We start from the raw sequence: 14243 nt of genomic DNA, 5'->3' as shown, positions 1-14243 counted from the left end.
GGTTCTTTCCAACCCTAACTATTCTGTGATTCTATGTAAGGCCTACAGACACAAAATTGTCCTGTATGCAAATATTAACGATCAGGCTTCCTTATCCATATGGTCCACTTCCTTTCTGTTCAGAAGGACTGGTGCTCAGACCACAGAGATGTAAGAGGCACTGGGACAGATTGGTCAATGAAGTTGTGGCTGCCCCATCCCTGGCAGTGTTCAAGACCAGTTTGGATGGGGCTCTGAGCAACCTGGTCTAGTGGAATGTGTTCCTGCCTGTGGCAGGGGGTTGGAACTGGATGATCTTAAGGCACTTTCCAACCCAAACAATTCAATGACTCTACGACTTTATGTACAGGACTCTGTATATTGATCTCCAGCAGTGCTGCCTGAACCAGGAAAAGGAAACCTGAATCAAAGCACTTTCCATTTCGAACTCTCCCCTGACTTGGTGAGTTTAGTTGACTTTTTAATGGCATCAAGAATTCAACATGAAACTACAAGTAATTCCACTCAGTCTGCTTTTTAAGCCTATTGAAATCACAAATAAATTAGAAGAATATTGACTTTTTTTCTTCCTAATTCTTTTAATGGATTATTTGGCTACACAAAACTTTCTACTTAAACCAGTGGGAAGGATACTTTGCCCTGCTTCAAGGATCACAGAGATATGCTTTTGGGTTCAAGAACTGCATACTTGTTTAATTTAACAGGAACTACGCTGAGTTTTAGCCAAGAGGATGGAAGAATGGGTGGCAAGTCTCTTGGGATTCTCCCATTGGTATCTTCAAAGCTGCACTCAGGTCTAAGTGACCTCAGCAAAACACACCCTTTCCTTCCCTTACTGATAGGGGTGGACTGCTGAACATGACAGCTGCTGAGCTTGTTATTCTCTTAAAAAATGTAAGAAAGCTCTGATGCTTTGGCGTGTTGGAAGAATGGGAAAAAACATGCGACCACCCCATCAAACATTGGTCGTCCCTACTATATCACAGGGATATATACATATATATATATATGTGTGTGTGTGTAAATGTCTTTTCAGACTTAAATTTCCAAAAGGAATATTTTTATGGCTAACTTTTTGTATTTAAACAGTCTCTCTGACTAATTCTTGCATGTGACAACTTAGTGGCTTGGCCTCAAACTGTGGTCCATTCTATGATGCAATGTTCAGCTGTGCTTCCTGCTCTTGGTGTGTTTTACTGCCCTTAATATCGCAGGCCCATTAGGAGTGCCAGGCTTTGAAACCTTGTCAGTAGCATGCTGAACATCCACAGGGGAGAGAGAGGAATCTGTTCCCCTATTTTTGTTTAGCTACCTCCTGCTCCTCTGCTTTAGAGCTAACCCTTGGGGTTATTTATGTTGCATGACCTTGAGATAAATGGCATTTGGCAGGCTGCCGGATGACTTTGTGTTTCAAATCAACCGTTCTCAGTTTCTCCCAACAGTGCTTTTTTGGGGGTGTTTCTTCCCATCCCGTTGCCTACCATGGAATTGTTTGGTAGCTACGTCAGGGTTGGTGAACTTTAGCTTGACTTTCTTGTTAGATGCAAGTACCAAGTGGTGTGTGTGGTTTTCTTCTGTGGTTTGGTGTGTGTGTGTGTGTGTTTTCTCTTTGTCCCAGAGTGTCTGCACTGCTGGTATTAGAGCTACAATTGTTCTATATAAAGCAAAGATCCCTTGAATGATCTGCCAAAGCCTTTATCTCTGAACAATCTTTGTCTGTACTTGCTTTGCCGTTAACCAGTTTTGACTCTGTAATGGCTGGAGTTGCTTTGCCTTAACTGATATATATCAAAGAGAACTGCTAAATTTAACTGCTCATGAACTGTGTCCAGGATGTTAGATTAACTCATCTAGAATCCTTCAGTGAATAAACTGATTTATGATGTGTTATGACATTGTTACTTGATGTGTTGCACAACAACTCCATTTTAAAAAATGAAGAGTGCTCCATTAATAAGAGATAAATCTTTCCAGTATAATTCAAATGAATGTGCAACAGCTTTAGAGAGAGCATGATAAGGGATCTTGTGTGGGTTTGGGTAATTGTGTTTTGCATTCCTAGGGTATCTTCCTCTGGGATCTCTTTGTCAGTAATGACAAAATTCATCCAAAATACGCCAAAATATGACACCTTTTGAGAGATTACAGCTCTTTGTACTTCCCAAAACACAAAAGGGTACTACTACAAGTGATTCTCAACAACTAATACATTCAGGTTTGAGAATGTACACCAAGCACACCAACTACACTTGCTTTCAACTTCAGAGCCATAATTTGCTGAAGTCTCCGCACAGTATGCTCCTTACAAGTTTATCCAGACATAGTTAACACACAGCAAGTGCTCAAAGCAGTCAGTTTCTTTCTCAGAAAAAAAAAAACACACCTTTATACATTAAGATATAAATAGAGTATTTTTTTAAAGCAAGCACTATTCCATTACTGGAACATGAACCAGTGTAAATGCTGACCTTAAATTATGAAGTTTCTAGAGCGTGTTTCAGATGACTACATGTTAAAGGTTCAGGTCTCTCTGGATACCCAGCTTCAACAAAAATGCCTTTGAAAGTGAGCTTGAATTATATAGTGTACAGTATGTCTCACTTCACAGCCAAGCCACTTGAGTTAATAAAGAAAACCCTCCCTGGCCTCACACAATTAGCTGGGTAAAAAGCTAGTCAGTGCAAGTCTGCATACAGTGGACAAGCCAATCCATAAAGTCCAATAGTGTTTCACACCTATGAATGCCTGCTGCCTTGACCCACTGAACTTCATCTCACCACCAAGACACCTGGATTATTTCAGGATGGTATAATCTGGTTTCTGCAAATGGAAAAGAGAACGGCTGAAAGAACTGAACTTGCTTGTAGCTGTCTACCAACAGAGCATCCCACTTGTTTGGAGGTCAGCCCATACTAGAATTGTTCCAGCAATAACTTGCTACTAGAAACTTGACTTTGTTTGAGTCTATGTCTCAGTGAGTTATCTTCTTCAGCGAGGAAATAATGAGGTTTTTTCCCATATTAATCAGGAAAGAGAGTCATCATGAAAATTCTGAGCTTTCTGTATAATTAACTCTAATAAAACCAACCATTTGGAGACTGTTTAACATACTTGTGCCTCTCTTGCTCCTGTGATAGCCCAAAACTAAAGAATTACCTTAGCTTAAAAGGAAACTACAAGTTAGCATCCTTAGCTCCTAGTATGTCAGGATGAGCTCTTCACATGGTGTAAGGCTTAGCTCTTTTGTATTTAATAGCATTATGATGATAATTTTTCCAGTGCTTTATAAAAAATGGGACACTCTGGGACATGTCCCATCACAGTTCACTGCTGGAATAACATTAATCTTGATGATCATTTCTGAAATTGTAAACCAATCACACGCCAGAAATACGAAGATCTTCACAAAGTTGGGCATGTTTCTCAAATCACTCTCCCCTTCTGCTGACTGCAAACTCCTAAACTGTGAGCATTTTGTCTCACATTAAAATAAATATTCCCCATCACTATTAGCCTGTCACCTGTAATAGGAAAAGGCTGTGAGAAATCAAAGGAAAGCAAAATTTGTGCAGTGGCAGAAAGTGTACAGAGAATAATCAGTCTTCATTGTGACTGTTAACAAAAGTGAGGGAGCCTAATGGAGACCTTGGATTTAATATAGTCTTTAAAATACTGAGGGGATACTTTCAAGACACAGAATCACCTACTTTAAAGAAATATTTTCCCTGTGTTCCTCATAAATTGACTTTTATTAAAATGGAAAGAGGTTTCAAAATAACTTCTAGATTTTTATCCTTTTTCCCACTCCTTGGCTCACGAAGGGAGCCTGGTGAGTATTGCTTTGCTCTGTGAAGGCAGCTTCTTCTCTGTTTTATGAACTGGGGATATCTCCCAAGAGGTGCCTCAATACACAAGTTAAAAGAAGCAAGTTTGCTGCAATTTAAGGAAAACATAAAGCATTAAGTGCTATTCCCTTAGTTGTGTTGTTTCAGCTAACATGTTGGCTATGAATGAATTGCTTGCTCTTCTCCCTGCCCATCTCAAAGAACGCTGTAATTTTGCAGGGATACCCAAGCACAAAGAACCCCTGCAATGTAATTTATTTGAAAGGTTTCGTAACTTTCACATTAACTGAGCCTAGGAAAAGAAGAAATCAGAACTCTTTCTTTTTTACAGTCTTTTCTCTATTTGCCAATAGGAGTTTCTGGGAACGGTTCAGTGTTATCCCTGGCTTCAAGGAACACTCTGGAATGAGTACAACACACAGGTTTTGATTCATACTGATGGTCTTTCACATCTAACATCACTACCCACTGTCATGGGCTGCAATCCCATGCCATGGGATTTTGAGGAAGTCAGTAATAAAACTCCCTTTTGACATCTGCAAGACTTCAACCCTCAGTATTGCTGCAGTGCCTGGACGAGGCGATCAGCAGTGGTCCACTGATAATAAATCTAATTACAGTATCTCAGGGATGATGATTTCTTCAGGCATAACTGACCTATGGGAATCTATGTACAATGAGAAATGGGGTGTCTAAGCCTCTGTTAAATGACCCTCAGAATGGAAAACCTAAGGCCTTTGATCTCATTCAAACTAAAAATACTTTTGCTAATGAGCCTCCTCAAGTCATACAACATCCATCCCAAAATGCTGAACACATGGTTTTAATTTACAGTTTTTTAGCAACTTTCATTTATATTGTGCTAGAAGACCTGAAATGACTTGCAGCAGAAGCTCTAAAAATTGGAAACCCAAATGGTCTGTTGGAATAACTAGTGATAAAAGCAGCAGTCATCTGGGCTAATTCCTGCTTAGGCTTCTGACACAGGTATTAACCATGTCACTTCGAATTCTCTGTGCATTTAAATGACTAGGTACAATAAACAGTAACACAAGGAAGCTGTGCTGTTCTCTAGAACACCAGAAAAAGCAAATCCATGGAGATGAATAAGACACCATCATTACAGCTCTGGGCCCCTCACTACAAGCGAGACATTGAAGTGCTGGAGTGGGGCCAGAGAAGGGCAATGGAGCTGGTGCAGGGCCTGGAGCACAAGTGTGATGGGAATGGCTAAGGAACCTGTAGGGGTTCAGTATGGAGAAGAGAAGGTTCAGGGGGGACCTTATCACCGTCTCCAACTGCCTGACAGGAGGATGGAGAAAGGAGGGGACTAGGCTCTGCTCCCACGGAACAAGGGATGGGACAAGAGGAAGTGGCCTCAAGTTGCACCAGGGGAAGTTTAGATGGAGCTGAAGAACAATTCCTTCCCCAGAGGGTGCTCAGACATTGGAACAGGCTGCCCAGGGCAGGGCTGGAGTCACCATCCCTTGCAAGTGTTCAAACATGGTGGAGATGAGGCCTCAGTGCCATGGGTTAGGGATGGTCTTGGCAGTGCTGGGGAATGGTTGCACTGGATGAGCTTAAAGGGCTTTTCCAACCTGGTTGCTCTATGATTCTATGATTACTAGCTGTAGTGACAGATACAACCAGCCATGCTTTTTCGTTTCATGCCTATTCCCACTCAGCAGAGAGTATAGCCCTGCTCCATTCCAGTCCAAGAACCAAGATATTAAGTACACACACTGATATCTGCAGTTTTAAGCTCTGCAGGCACTTGGATTTATGGTGCTTCAAGAGAGCGGGAAACCGTAATGCTTTTTGGGTTACAGAAAGAGTACAAGGTTCACGAATTGTTGCAATGCTCAGAAAAATGTCTTTTACTGCTACCTACAAATACTTTGAGAGGTTCAGAAAGATACTGAAGTTTTGTGATCTTTTGTGCTTTCTGCAGATTTTAAGTCTGGTAGCATCTAGGACCTGAATTGCTTGTCAGCTTGAAAGAAGGATTTGGGAAAGCATGTGGATACCAGGCAGACATGTTTCCCTGCAAAACAGGGCTCTGCAAATGCTGATTCTCTGAAGTTAAAACAATGAAGTTCCCCACACACTGGTCGTTGCTGAATATTTCCATTTCTGTGCTATCCTAAACACTGTGTTCTGAGGAAGTCATTTTCCACTCCTTCACCCAAGCATGCAGGGAACCCCTCTAACAGGACCAGAAGATGAAGGAAATCACACCAATTTCACATGGATCAAGCAGTAATTCTGTGATTTCTTCTGCCTTTTACCTCTCTCATCAACTCCTAATAACAGTGAAGAGATTAATAAGGGTTTGCAGTGTCAAGCGCAGCACAGGAGAAACCTGTTATTTTACAGTACATCCCTCTGAAGTTCCCAAATATGCTTTGCCAGGAACCCTGCCACGGATCTCTATCTCCACAGGAGTGCAAGGGCAACAAGTGCCCTGGCTTAAGATCATTTCTGGCCTTTTCAATATAGGAATCTCTGACTAGCCTGAATGATGTGGGCTGGCTTTATAATGTGGATTCCTACTCACTAGGGAACTGAGGGGAGGCTGTTAAAGACTTTCTGAGGACTGTAGGTTGCACTATACTTGAAGTTGAGGTTTTTAAGGTCAATGGTTCGTTCTGTTTATAAGCAAAGCACTCTGGGCCTGGGGCAGGATCCCAACTGCTGTTGCAACAGCATCAGAAACGCACAGCAGACAACAGAGAGAAATTCATCCCTGTGGAAATATCATGTACTGGAGAGGGGAACATTTTGCACTTACTGGGTGAGCAGCTCAGAGGTGGCAAAACGCTACAGGGGATATCCCACAGTGATCTGAAAGCAGCATTACTGCCTAAATATGGGGATGAATTGATGGATTTGGATCATCTGTCCCTCTTCTGATCCCCTTCCCCAAAGCATTGCTCAAGAGCTGCATCTCTGCAGAGAGCAAAGCATATTCCTGGATGTTCCCCATGCTTCTCACGCTGCAGTGGTACCAGGGCTCCCTACTGCTGGGACCAGGCATTGCGGAGCCAAAGAGATGACACTGACCTCATCCCTCACCATATACACAGAAATAATGGCACAATCCTGCTATTTTACCTCTACACACTGATATCCTTCAACTGCCTCAAATACAGTAGGGGCTCACACTGTTTTCCTGGTTTATTTTCCTTTCAGATTCCACCTTATAAAGAAGCAATTCCTCCCTAAATTTTGCAAACAGATCAACCAACAGAATCCCCTTCAGGTCTGCTCATGGGAAGCAGGTTACACCTGCCTTGGGCTTGGATCTAACCAATAGAGGTGTGAAGTATCAGAGAGAAAGGAAGGGCTGACATCTAGCCTGTTCTACAAACACTTCTTGACATTACATACACAATAAATACAATAGGTGAATTGCCAGCTGTCCCTTGAGCCATCAGTAACTGACTGGCCTTAACAGGCATCAAATGTGGCCCTTTCAAGGGGCTGTGGTGAAGAAGCACACAGTAACTGGCTGTGAAGAGCAACACATACAGTTAGCTACAGCTATAAGGCGTCAGCTGCTGATCCTTTCAGGTGTTACTGTGACTACTGTAGTTTTAATACCTGCATAGTTTCACCCTCAGCAGTTCCCCTGGTAAAGACATAAAGCAGCTCCACGAGTATTCAAAGGGAGTTACATGGAAAGATTTCTATTTCTGCTGTATGCATTTCTACCTCAGGTTTAATTTTACTAGGGGAATTTTGTCACCCTGAGGTGTGGGGGGGGTGAAGGGGGTGATAGCTGAATTAAAGCCAGCAAGCTGAAAACTGTGTGCGCTGTAACTGTGGATAGTCAAACCCTTTAACAACATTACTTTCAACAATATTCGGCAATCAAAACAGATGACAGCAAGCTATTTTTGATGATTCTTGGCCTTTTCCTGATGCCTGAATTTGTTCTGAAAGCAAAAAGTGCTACTTCTATTAGGCAAAAAAACCCCACCACTTTTCTTTAAAAAGATAGAAAGTAATACATGAAAAAAAAAAACCAAACCAATATTCCCTTGAATAAACTACACAGACTGTCAAAAGCCAACTAGCTCTGAAAGTGAGCCCTTTAGGCTGGTTCAGAAACTTTAAGCCTGCATCTTTCATTAGTACAATCCATTACATTTCCCTTGATGTCAGTTACATTGGCCCCTGCTCAGCTCTGAGAACCCCATCTTTGTGATCATACGTATATTTAGCTTTTCAAGGGGACAGAGGAGATGGAATAGCAAGGCTAGGCCATGGCCCTGTCTATGTATTACTGTATCATGCTGTTTTGCCACTGAAGGTCCAGCTCCAAGACTGCAGATCTGTCAGCGACCAAACATGATGGACCACCCATGGGCCTTTTATTAACCAGCACTTGTTCCCCCTCTAATCCTATCACTAGAGTAATCAAAGCTGCCATGTCCCAGGGTTTGATGGAACAGCAGGACCTGGGAAATGAAGACTGATTTTGTTAACAAAGTCATTCCTGTCCCTTGAATCCTGTCTCATTGGTAGAAAGCACAGAGATGAGGTTTATTTGTGCAGAGAATGAGGCGGCAGGGAAATGAAAGGGGAAGAATGGTGAAGTGTGAAGTTTAATCTGGCACGGTCTAAGGTTTCTTTCTTTGAGGCTGTTCTCTGATCCAATCAACACCGGTTTGATACTTAACATCTCCCCCTGCAGTTGGAAATGATACAGGACAGAGAAGACCGGAGTCGGCTTTGCAAGCCCCGGCCAGTGAAGGGAGAGGAACGGGGGTGCCGCTGGCTCCCCTCCAGCCTGATGGATCCCCCACCAACGGGATGAGATGAAATCGGCCCCGACACAAAATTCCACTCACAAACCTTGGGATTCAGGGCATCTGGCATGAGCTGGATGCAGATTCTCCCTGAAGAGAACCAGCTTGGATGGGCTAGGAGAGAGATTTTATTTCTAACTTGGAGAAAGGGATATCAACACTGTGTCAGTGTGAGGATCCTGCTGAGAAACAGGATCAAACACAAGTGAGAGCCAACATCCACCTCCCCAGGGCAGAGGGGTTTGGATAGAGGAGTAAGGCCTTCCCCTTGCTGATCACACAGGCTCTTCATGGGGACACGGTGCTACCCGGGGATGAGCAGGGGTCCCACCACAGCCCAGGGCGGACACAGACAGACCTGAGCAGCAGTAGGCGTCACCATCACCATCCTTCACACTCTAATGACAGTATATGTCCATCTGGGGAGAACCTTCCATCACAGACCCAAGGGTCCCAAAGAGAAGGGAAAACAACCCCCTCCCAAGCAGGCCCCCAGAGGACACATGGACAAGTCCTCACTGTCTGTCATGGTCCTGGCTGCAATGCCTCTGCCAATATCCCATTGAGCAAAGCCACCCACCCCTCACCAGCTCTTTTCAGTTCTGGACCACTTCATCTTGCACTTTCCTGGCCACTGCTCACAAACTTCTGCACTGTCAGGCAGCAGAGCTATCCTTCCTCCTCTGCATGCCTCTCAGCTCTTTCTGTCCCACCTCAGTGAAACCCTGACACTCCGGACACCACAAAGTGGTGAAATTTCAACCTGACCCAAACCTGATCTGAATTCCCCTGTCCCCAGGCTCCCAACCCAGCCTTTTGCTGTGATTCAGGCACGTTGCCATCAGCAACACCCGGGGCCTGGACTGTGTGTGACCAGCTGGAGTCCCAGGGGAAATAAGGATGCTCCCTCCACAAACCATGCAAGAAAGCAGCTGGTTAGCGGGAAAACAGGGTAATCAGAGTGGTGCCAGTTTGGGAGAGCAGCTTGAAACACTGAGAATGGATTTCAGGGGGAGCGGAGCATCAAACTACAAAGTCAGTGGGTTTACAATAGAAAACAATGCGCCCTGCTCTACCTGCAAGAGCTGGCTCTCCAGGAAGCAGCTAATTATATGAGCCACCTTAATCTTTTTTTCCAGCTAAAACAATCAACATTTCAAAGCCACGCACAGAACAGTTTCAAAGATCGTTCCTGGTCAAAAATGCAAGTGTATCCGCTTTCTTTCAGAGCAGATCAAACCCAAGTACCACACCGGGACCACTCCTAGATTTCCTCCTCCTCATGGTATCAGATTAACAGATTTGGTGTAGTCAGATTAAATATTTGCAGTAGCACAAAGCTGCCTTTGAGGAGAAGAAGTGAAAAAAAGGAAGAAAAAAAAGCTTTTTTAATTCTTTTTGCTTAGGGCAAAAACACTGGACTTTGGGGACGTGGGAAACAAAAGCATTGACACGATTCAGCAAGGCACAGTTTTAAAACCAGAATTCCGAATGCAGAAATTATGTGCACTATTCCTGTAACAGTAATGCTGAAAACAGGTAAAAACTGCTGATGCCCTTAGCAGGTTTGGGACTGTAATTTATCACAGATGTTCCCATCAAACTGTGCAAACACCCTGCAAGACAAAAGCTGCTCCATTTCTGATTTCCATTTTAGCGTGTTTTAATTATGTGTTGCTTAAGGAAGGCTCCAAGACCTGAAATTGGGAGGCGAAACCTAGCAATAGTAATCCACTCCACTAAATTAGCACAGTAATACACCAAGCAGTGGGACTGCCAGACGGTGTGATAACATTACAAATTACTATTGTTAAACAAGGAGCCAGGTGTCAGGATGCTTGAAATCTAGAGGAAGCAAGAAAATATCTGGTTTGTTTTGTTTAATTTCGCCTCATATTGTTCTGGTGGCCTTGTTCCCAGAAAAAGCTTCAATCTAGGAAAAAGCTTCCTGAACATCTATCCATTTTAGCAGCAAAGTCAATTATCTGAAATAATTAAAATGCAATGTATTGGTTTTAATCAGCACAAATGATCTGTATAAATGATTGCCCTTCACTTGCCAATAGCAGTAATACCTTTGCTGTTCTTTAGGTTATTACTGTAGCAAAACTAGAGGGAAAACTTTGTTTAAATGTTGGAAAATGAGAGAAAACCAGACCAGGGCAAGAGCAGCAGTGAGTTTTGTTCTCTGTCCCTTTGCCTCTCTCTGTCACTCACACTCTTCCCCTCTCATAAGAAAATGTAATATGATTCACATTTAAAAGGCTTTCAAGTGGTACGATTTTAACCAAGTGCTTTCATGTACCTGATTCTGACTGCCATTCTTGACCTAATACAACCAAATGCTATTGGATGTCTGGTATGGTTAATTATTTTTACCTCACCTTAAAGAAGGGGCTCAACACAGAGGACAGGCACTCAAAACTTTCGAACAGAACAGGGGAAAACGAATTCCTTGTTTTGCTTGTGTGTTAATTAATGCAAAGGTCCTCAGGGGCTTTCTTTTAATTATTTATGTTGATAAACAAGAAAATCCCTCCAAAAGCATATGCAACCAATCTTCTCCTCTGAAGGCTGTATGCAGAGTTAGGCTTCTAGTCGAAATATCGGATGAACCAAACGTTAGTGAAAGCCAGACTTTTTTCCCCTTAAAAGAGTTCCCACTAGACTTCAGGGGAGAAGGGGGTGCAGGCACTCCAAGGACGTTTTAATCACACCAAAGATCTGCCCTTTAATCCTTATTCCCACATCACCAAGAATTTTTGTGCTCAAACTGGAACAGTAAGATACAGCTGGAAATAGGCTGATCTAAGACTAATGACAAAAAGCAGGTTAAAAACGAAATATCATAGCAGTAACTGACACCATCTTAAATACCCCTGGATTATTTGTTTTCTTCCACACACTTTCATTTCCTGAATTTCTAGTAAATCTGATTTCATATAAACAGTTTCACAAAGCAAAGTCAATAGCTGTGACTGTGTTCCTGATTAATCCACTGAAATGAAATAGATCTCATGGCTTAGTATTTGGTTGTTTAAAGCTAAATCCGCTGAAAGAATTCTGGAGTCCAGTTACACCAATAACTTTAGTTTCTTAATCTACATCCTTTCCTTTCTGATGAACTTTACCTGTTCTAAAATAAAAAAGAAAACCCATACAGACTGCACACTTAATTTAGCCCAGGACATGAGGGCAACCTGAGTCAGTTTGTTTTGACCTGAGGTGACTACTGAAGAGACAACCAACACTGTGCATGTACTTAAATCTATTTGAACAATGTTGAAATTTCTTCTTTCATTGTTCATGCTTCATCCTCCTCCTGGCAAGTACCACAGAGCTGCTTTACTTGAAAACAAACAAACAAGAAAAAGCACTCTGTGCCCAGCTCTGGGTCAGGATGGGCAACATGGGAGTTTCCCTCACAAGTGGCAAGCCAACAGACACACACATTCATACCCTGGCCATTTGCTTCCCAAATAAATAATACAAATGATGAACACTCAGCACTGACACTCACATCACAGGGTTTTTCACAGGCAGCACAGATTGGCCCAACAGGGAATGGGCAGCCCGATGCAAAGGCTGCTGAGGCCCACGAGCAATCCACCCCACTGCAACAGTCTTGGGGTTCACCCCCATAAACCAACCGAAACACAATGGGAACGACCCCCAATTCCTGTAATAAGCCATGAGGCCCAAGAGTCTCCTTACCTGGGAGAAGTTGAGCCCGTTCAGCGGGTGACACTGCTCCTCCACCCTCTCCACCGCTCCCGTTGTCTTCTTCATCCTCTCAGCCTCCTGGGCAAGGTAGAGATCGAGCACCGGTACCCCTCGGGAGCGAATGTCCGTCTCTGTCAAGGAGTTCACCATGAGCATCACCCAGACAGGCCTCTTGCGCTCCCAATTGCCGGCGATGGCATTGAAGAGGTAGTCTGCATAGAGCCCTTTGCCCCGCTGGTCTGGGGTCATCCAGTGGGGCAGCATCAGCTTGATGTAGTCCAGGTGCCGTTTGAGGCGGCGGTACAGCTCCCGGGGCAGCACGTCCTGCAGGTTCTCCCCATGGGGCAGCATCTGGCAGCTGGCCAGCCCCGAGATGGTGTAAGGGTCGGTGAGGTCCAGCTCAAAGTAGACGCTGGAGCTGGCGTGGAAAGCGGCCTTGGAGTTGTCAGGGATGAAGTCCCACACGCGCGTGTAGGGCACGTGAATGGTGCCGAAGAGATAGGCGGGGGGGTCACGGCGGATGGTCCAGAGGAAGGAGTTGAGCTCTCCTTGCTGTGGGGAGGACAGAGGGGCTGCTCAGTGGCCCACGGTGGTCACGCTCCCCCAGGGCCGCGGGGGTCCCTCTCTCCCCACCATCTCCCTGCACAAGCCCCGTCTTGGCACGGAGCGAGCAAAGCCCCGAGGGGCCGCGTCCTGCCGTGACCCCGCTCTCCCCACGGGCGCCCACCCGCATCCCCCCGCGCGGTCCCGCTCCCAGCGCAGGGCTCCCCCCCACACTCACTGCCCGCCGGGGGACACGCGGGGCAGCGCCACACCTGCGGGGCCAGGCACGGAGCTGCGGTTTGGGGGGGCCCGTCCCGCACCTCGTCCCGTTTGCCCCCCCACCCTTCCCCGCGCAGCGCCGCGGCCAGCCGCGCATCCCCGAGCGGGCGCGGCCCCGGCCCGGCTCACCGAGCGGGGCAGGTCGCACTGCCCCGTGTCCATCTGCTCCCGCCGGGCCGCGGCGTCGGGCAGGAACCCCCCGAAGACGAAGCAGATCAGCGTCAGGTTGAGTTGCATCCCGCTTCCTCTCGCTCTCCTCTCTCTCCTTCCCAGATGAGCCTTTTTGGATTTCTAGGATCTTTTTTTTTCCCTCCCCCTCCTCCTGCTCTTCCCCCTTTTTTTTTTTTCCTTTTTTTTTTTCTTTTTTTTTGGCTTTTTTTTTATTCAAACAAACTTTGCCAGTCCCATCTGCATCTGACAAGTGCAGGGGGAAGGACTGGCCACCCCCTCCCTCCCTCCCATAGTCTCCCCCCTCCCGCCCTTTCCCACCCCCACCCCCTCTGGCTCCGCGCTTGTCAGAGGCGCTGGATGCTGCGGGGAGGACGGTTCTCATCGCCAGCCTCCGCCATGCTTTGGTTGTGCAGACCGGAGAAGCTCCCTTTCCCCCCCCCCCGCCGCTTTACGGGGGGGAGGCTGGAGGTGAAAGGAATACCCACAGAACACAACGTTCAAAAGGACGGGGGGTTTGTTTCGTTCGTGCTTTCTCCGGAGCCGCCGCTCCCCCGGCTCCGGGACCGTCCGCACACGGCACCGGGAGGGCCGGGCTCCGCGCCGGAGCAAAGTTTCGCGCAGCCGCCCCGGCCCGCCCGCGCCTCCCGCCGGGGGCTGCCGCCAGGGGGCGATCGCGCCCCAGCGCAACGGCCGCGCTTGAGGGGAGGTGGCGGCGTTGCCGCCTCGCCCGGCGCCCCTCAGCCTCCGTCCGCGGCACCTGCGCGGCGCTTCCCTCGGTTTAAACGCTAAAAGCAGTGCGTTCCGAGCTCACGAGTCACTCGGACGCGGCTTGGCTCGGGAAGCAACGGGAAGCAGCCGGCTTTGGAAG

At 46.0% G+C, this 14243-nt stretch overlaps 1 protein-coding gene across 1 annotated transcript in view; it reads right to left on the bottom strand.

The window, feature by feature from the left end:
- Positions 1-13641, bottom strand: part of TRABD2B (TraB domain containing 2B) — a 300584-nt gene extending 286943 nt beyond the window's left edge. The window contains exons 1-2 of the mRNA XM_034064386.1: positions 13334-13641; positions 12374-12934 (exon numbers count right to left, since the gene is read on the bottom strand). Of these exons, the coding sequence (XP_033920277.1) occupies positions 12374-12934; positions 13334-13441 (669 nt within the window). The 5' untranslated portion in view covers positions 13442-13641. The remainder of the gene's footprint in view (positions 1-12373; positions 12935-13333) is intronic.
- Positions 13642-14243: the final 602 nt, after the last annotated feature.

Source organism: Melopsittacus undulatus, chromosome 6, assembly GCF_012275295.1.
Source record: "Melopsittacus undulatus isolate bMelUnd1 chromosome 6, bMelUnd1.mat.Z, whole genome shotgun sequence".
In the NCBI taxonomy this organism is placed as follows: Eukaryota; Metazoa; Chordata; class Aves; order Psittaciformes; family Psittaculidae; genus Melopsittacus; species Melopsittacus undulatus.
The sequence above is the reverse complement of the archived record's forward strand: the minus strand, read 5'-3'. Positions and strand labels throughout refer to the sequence as shown.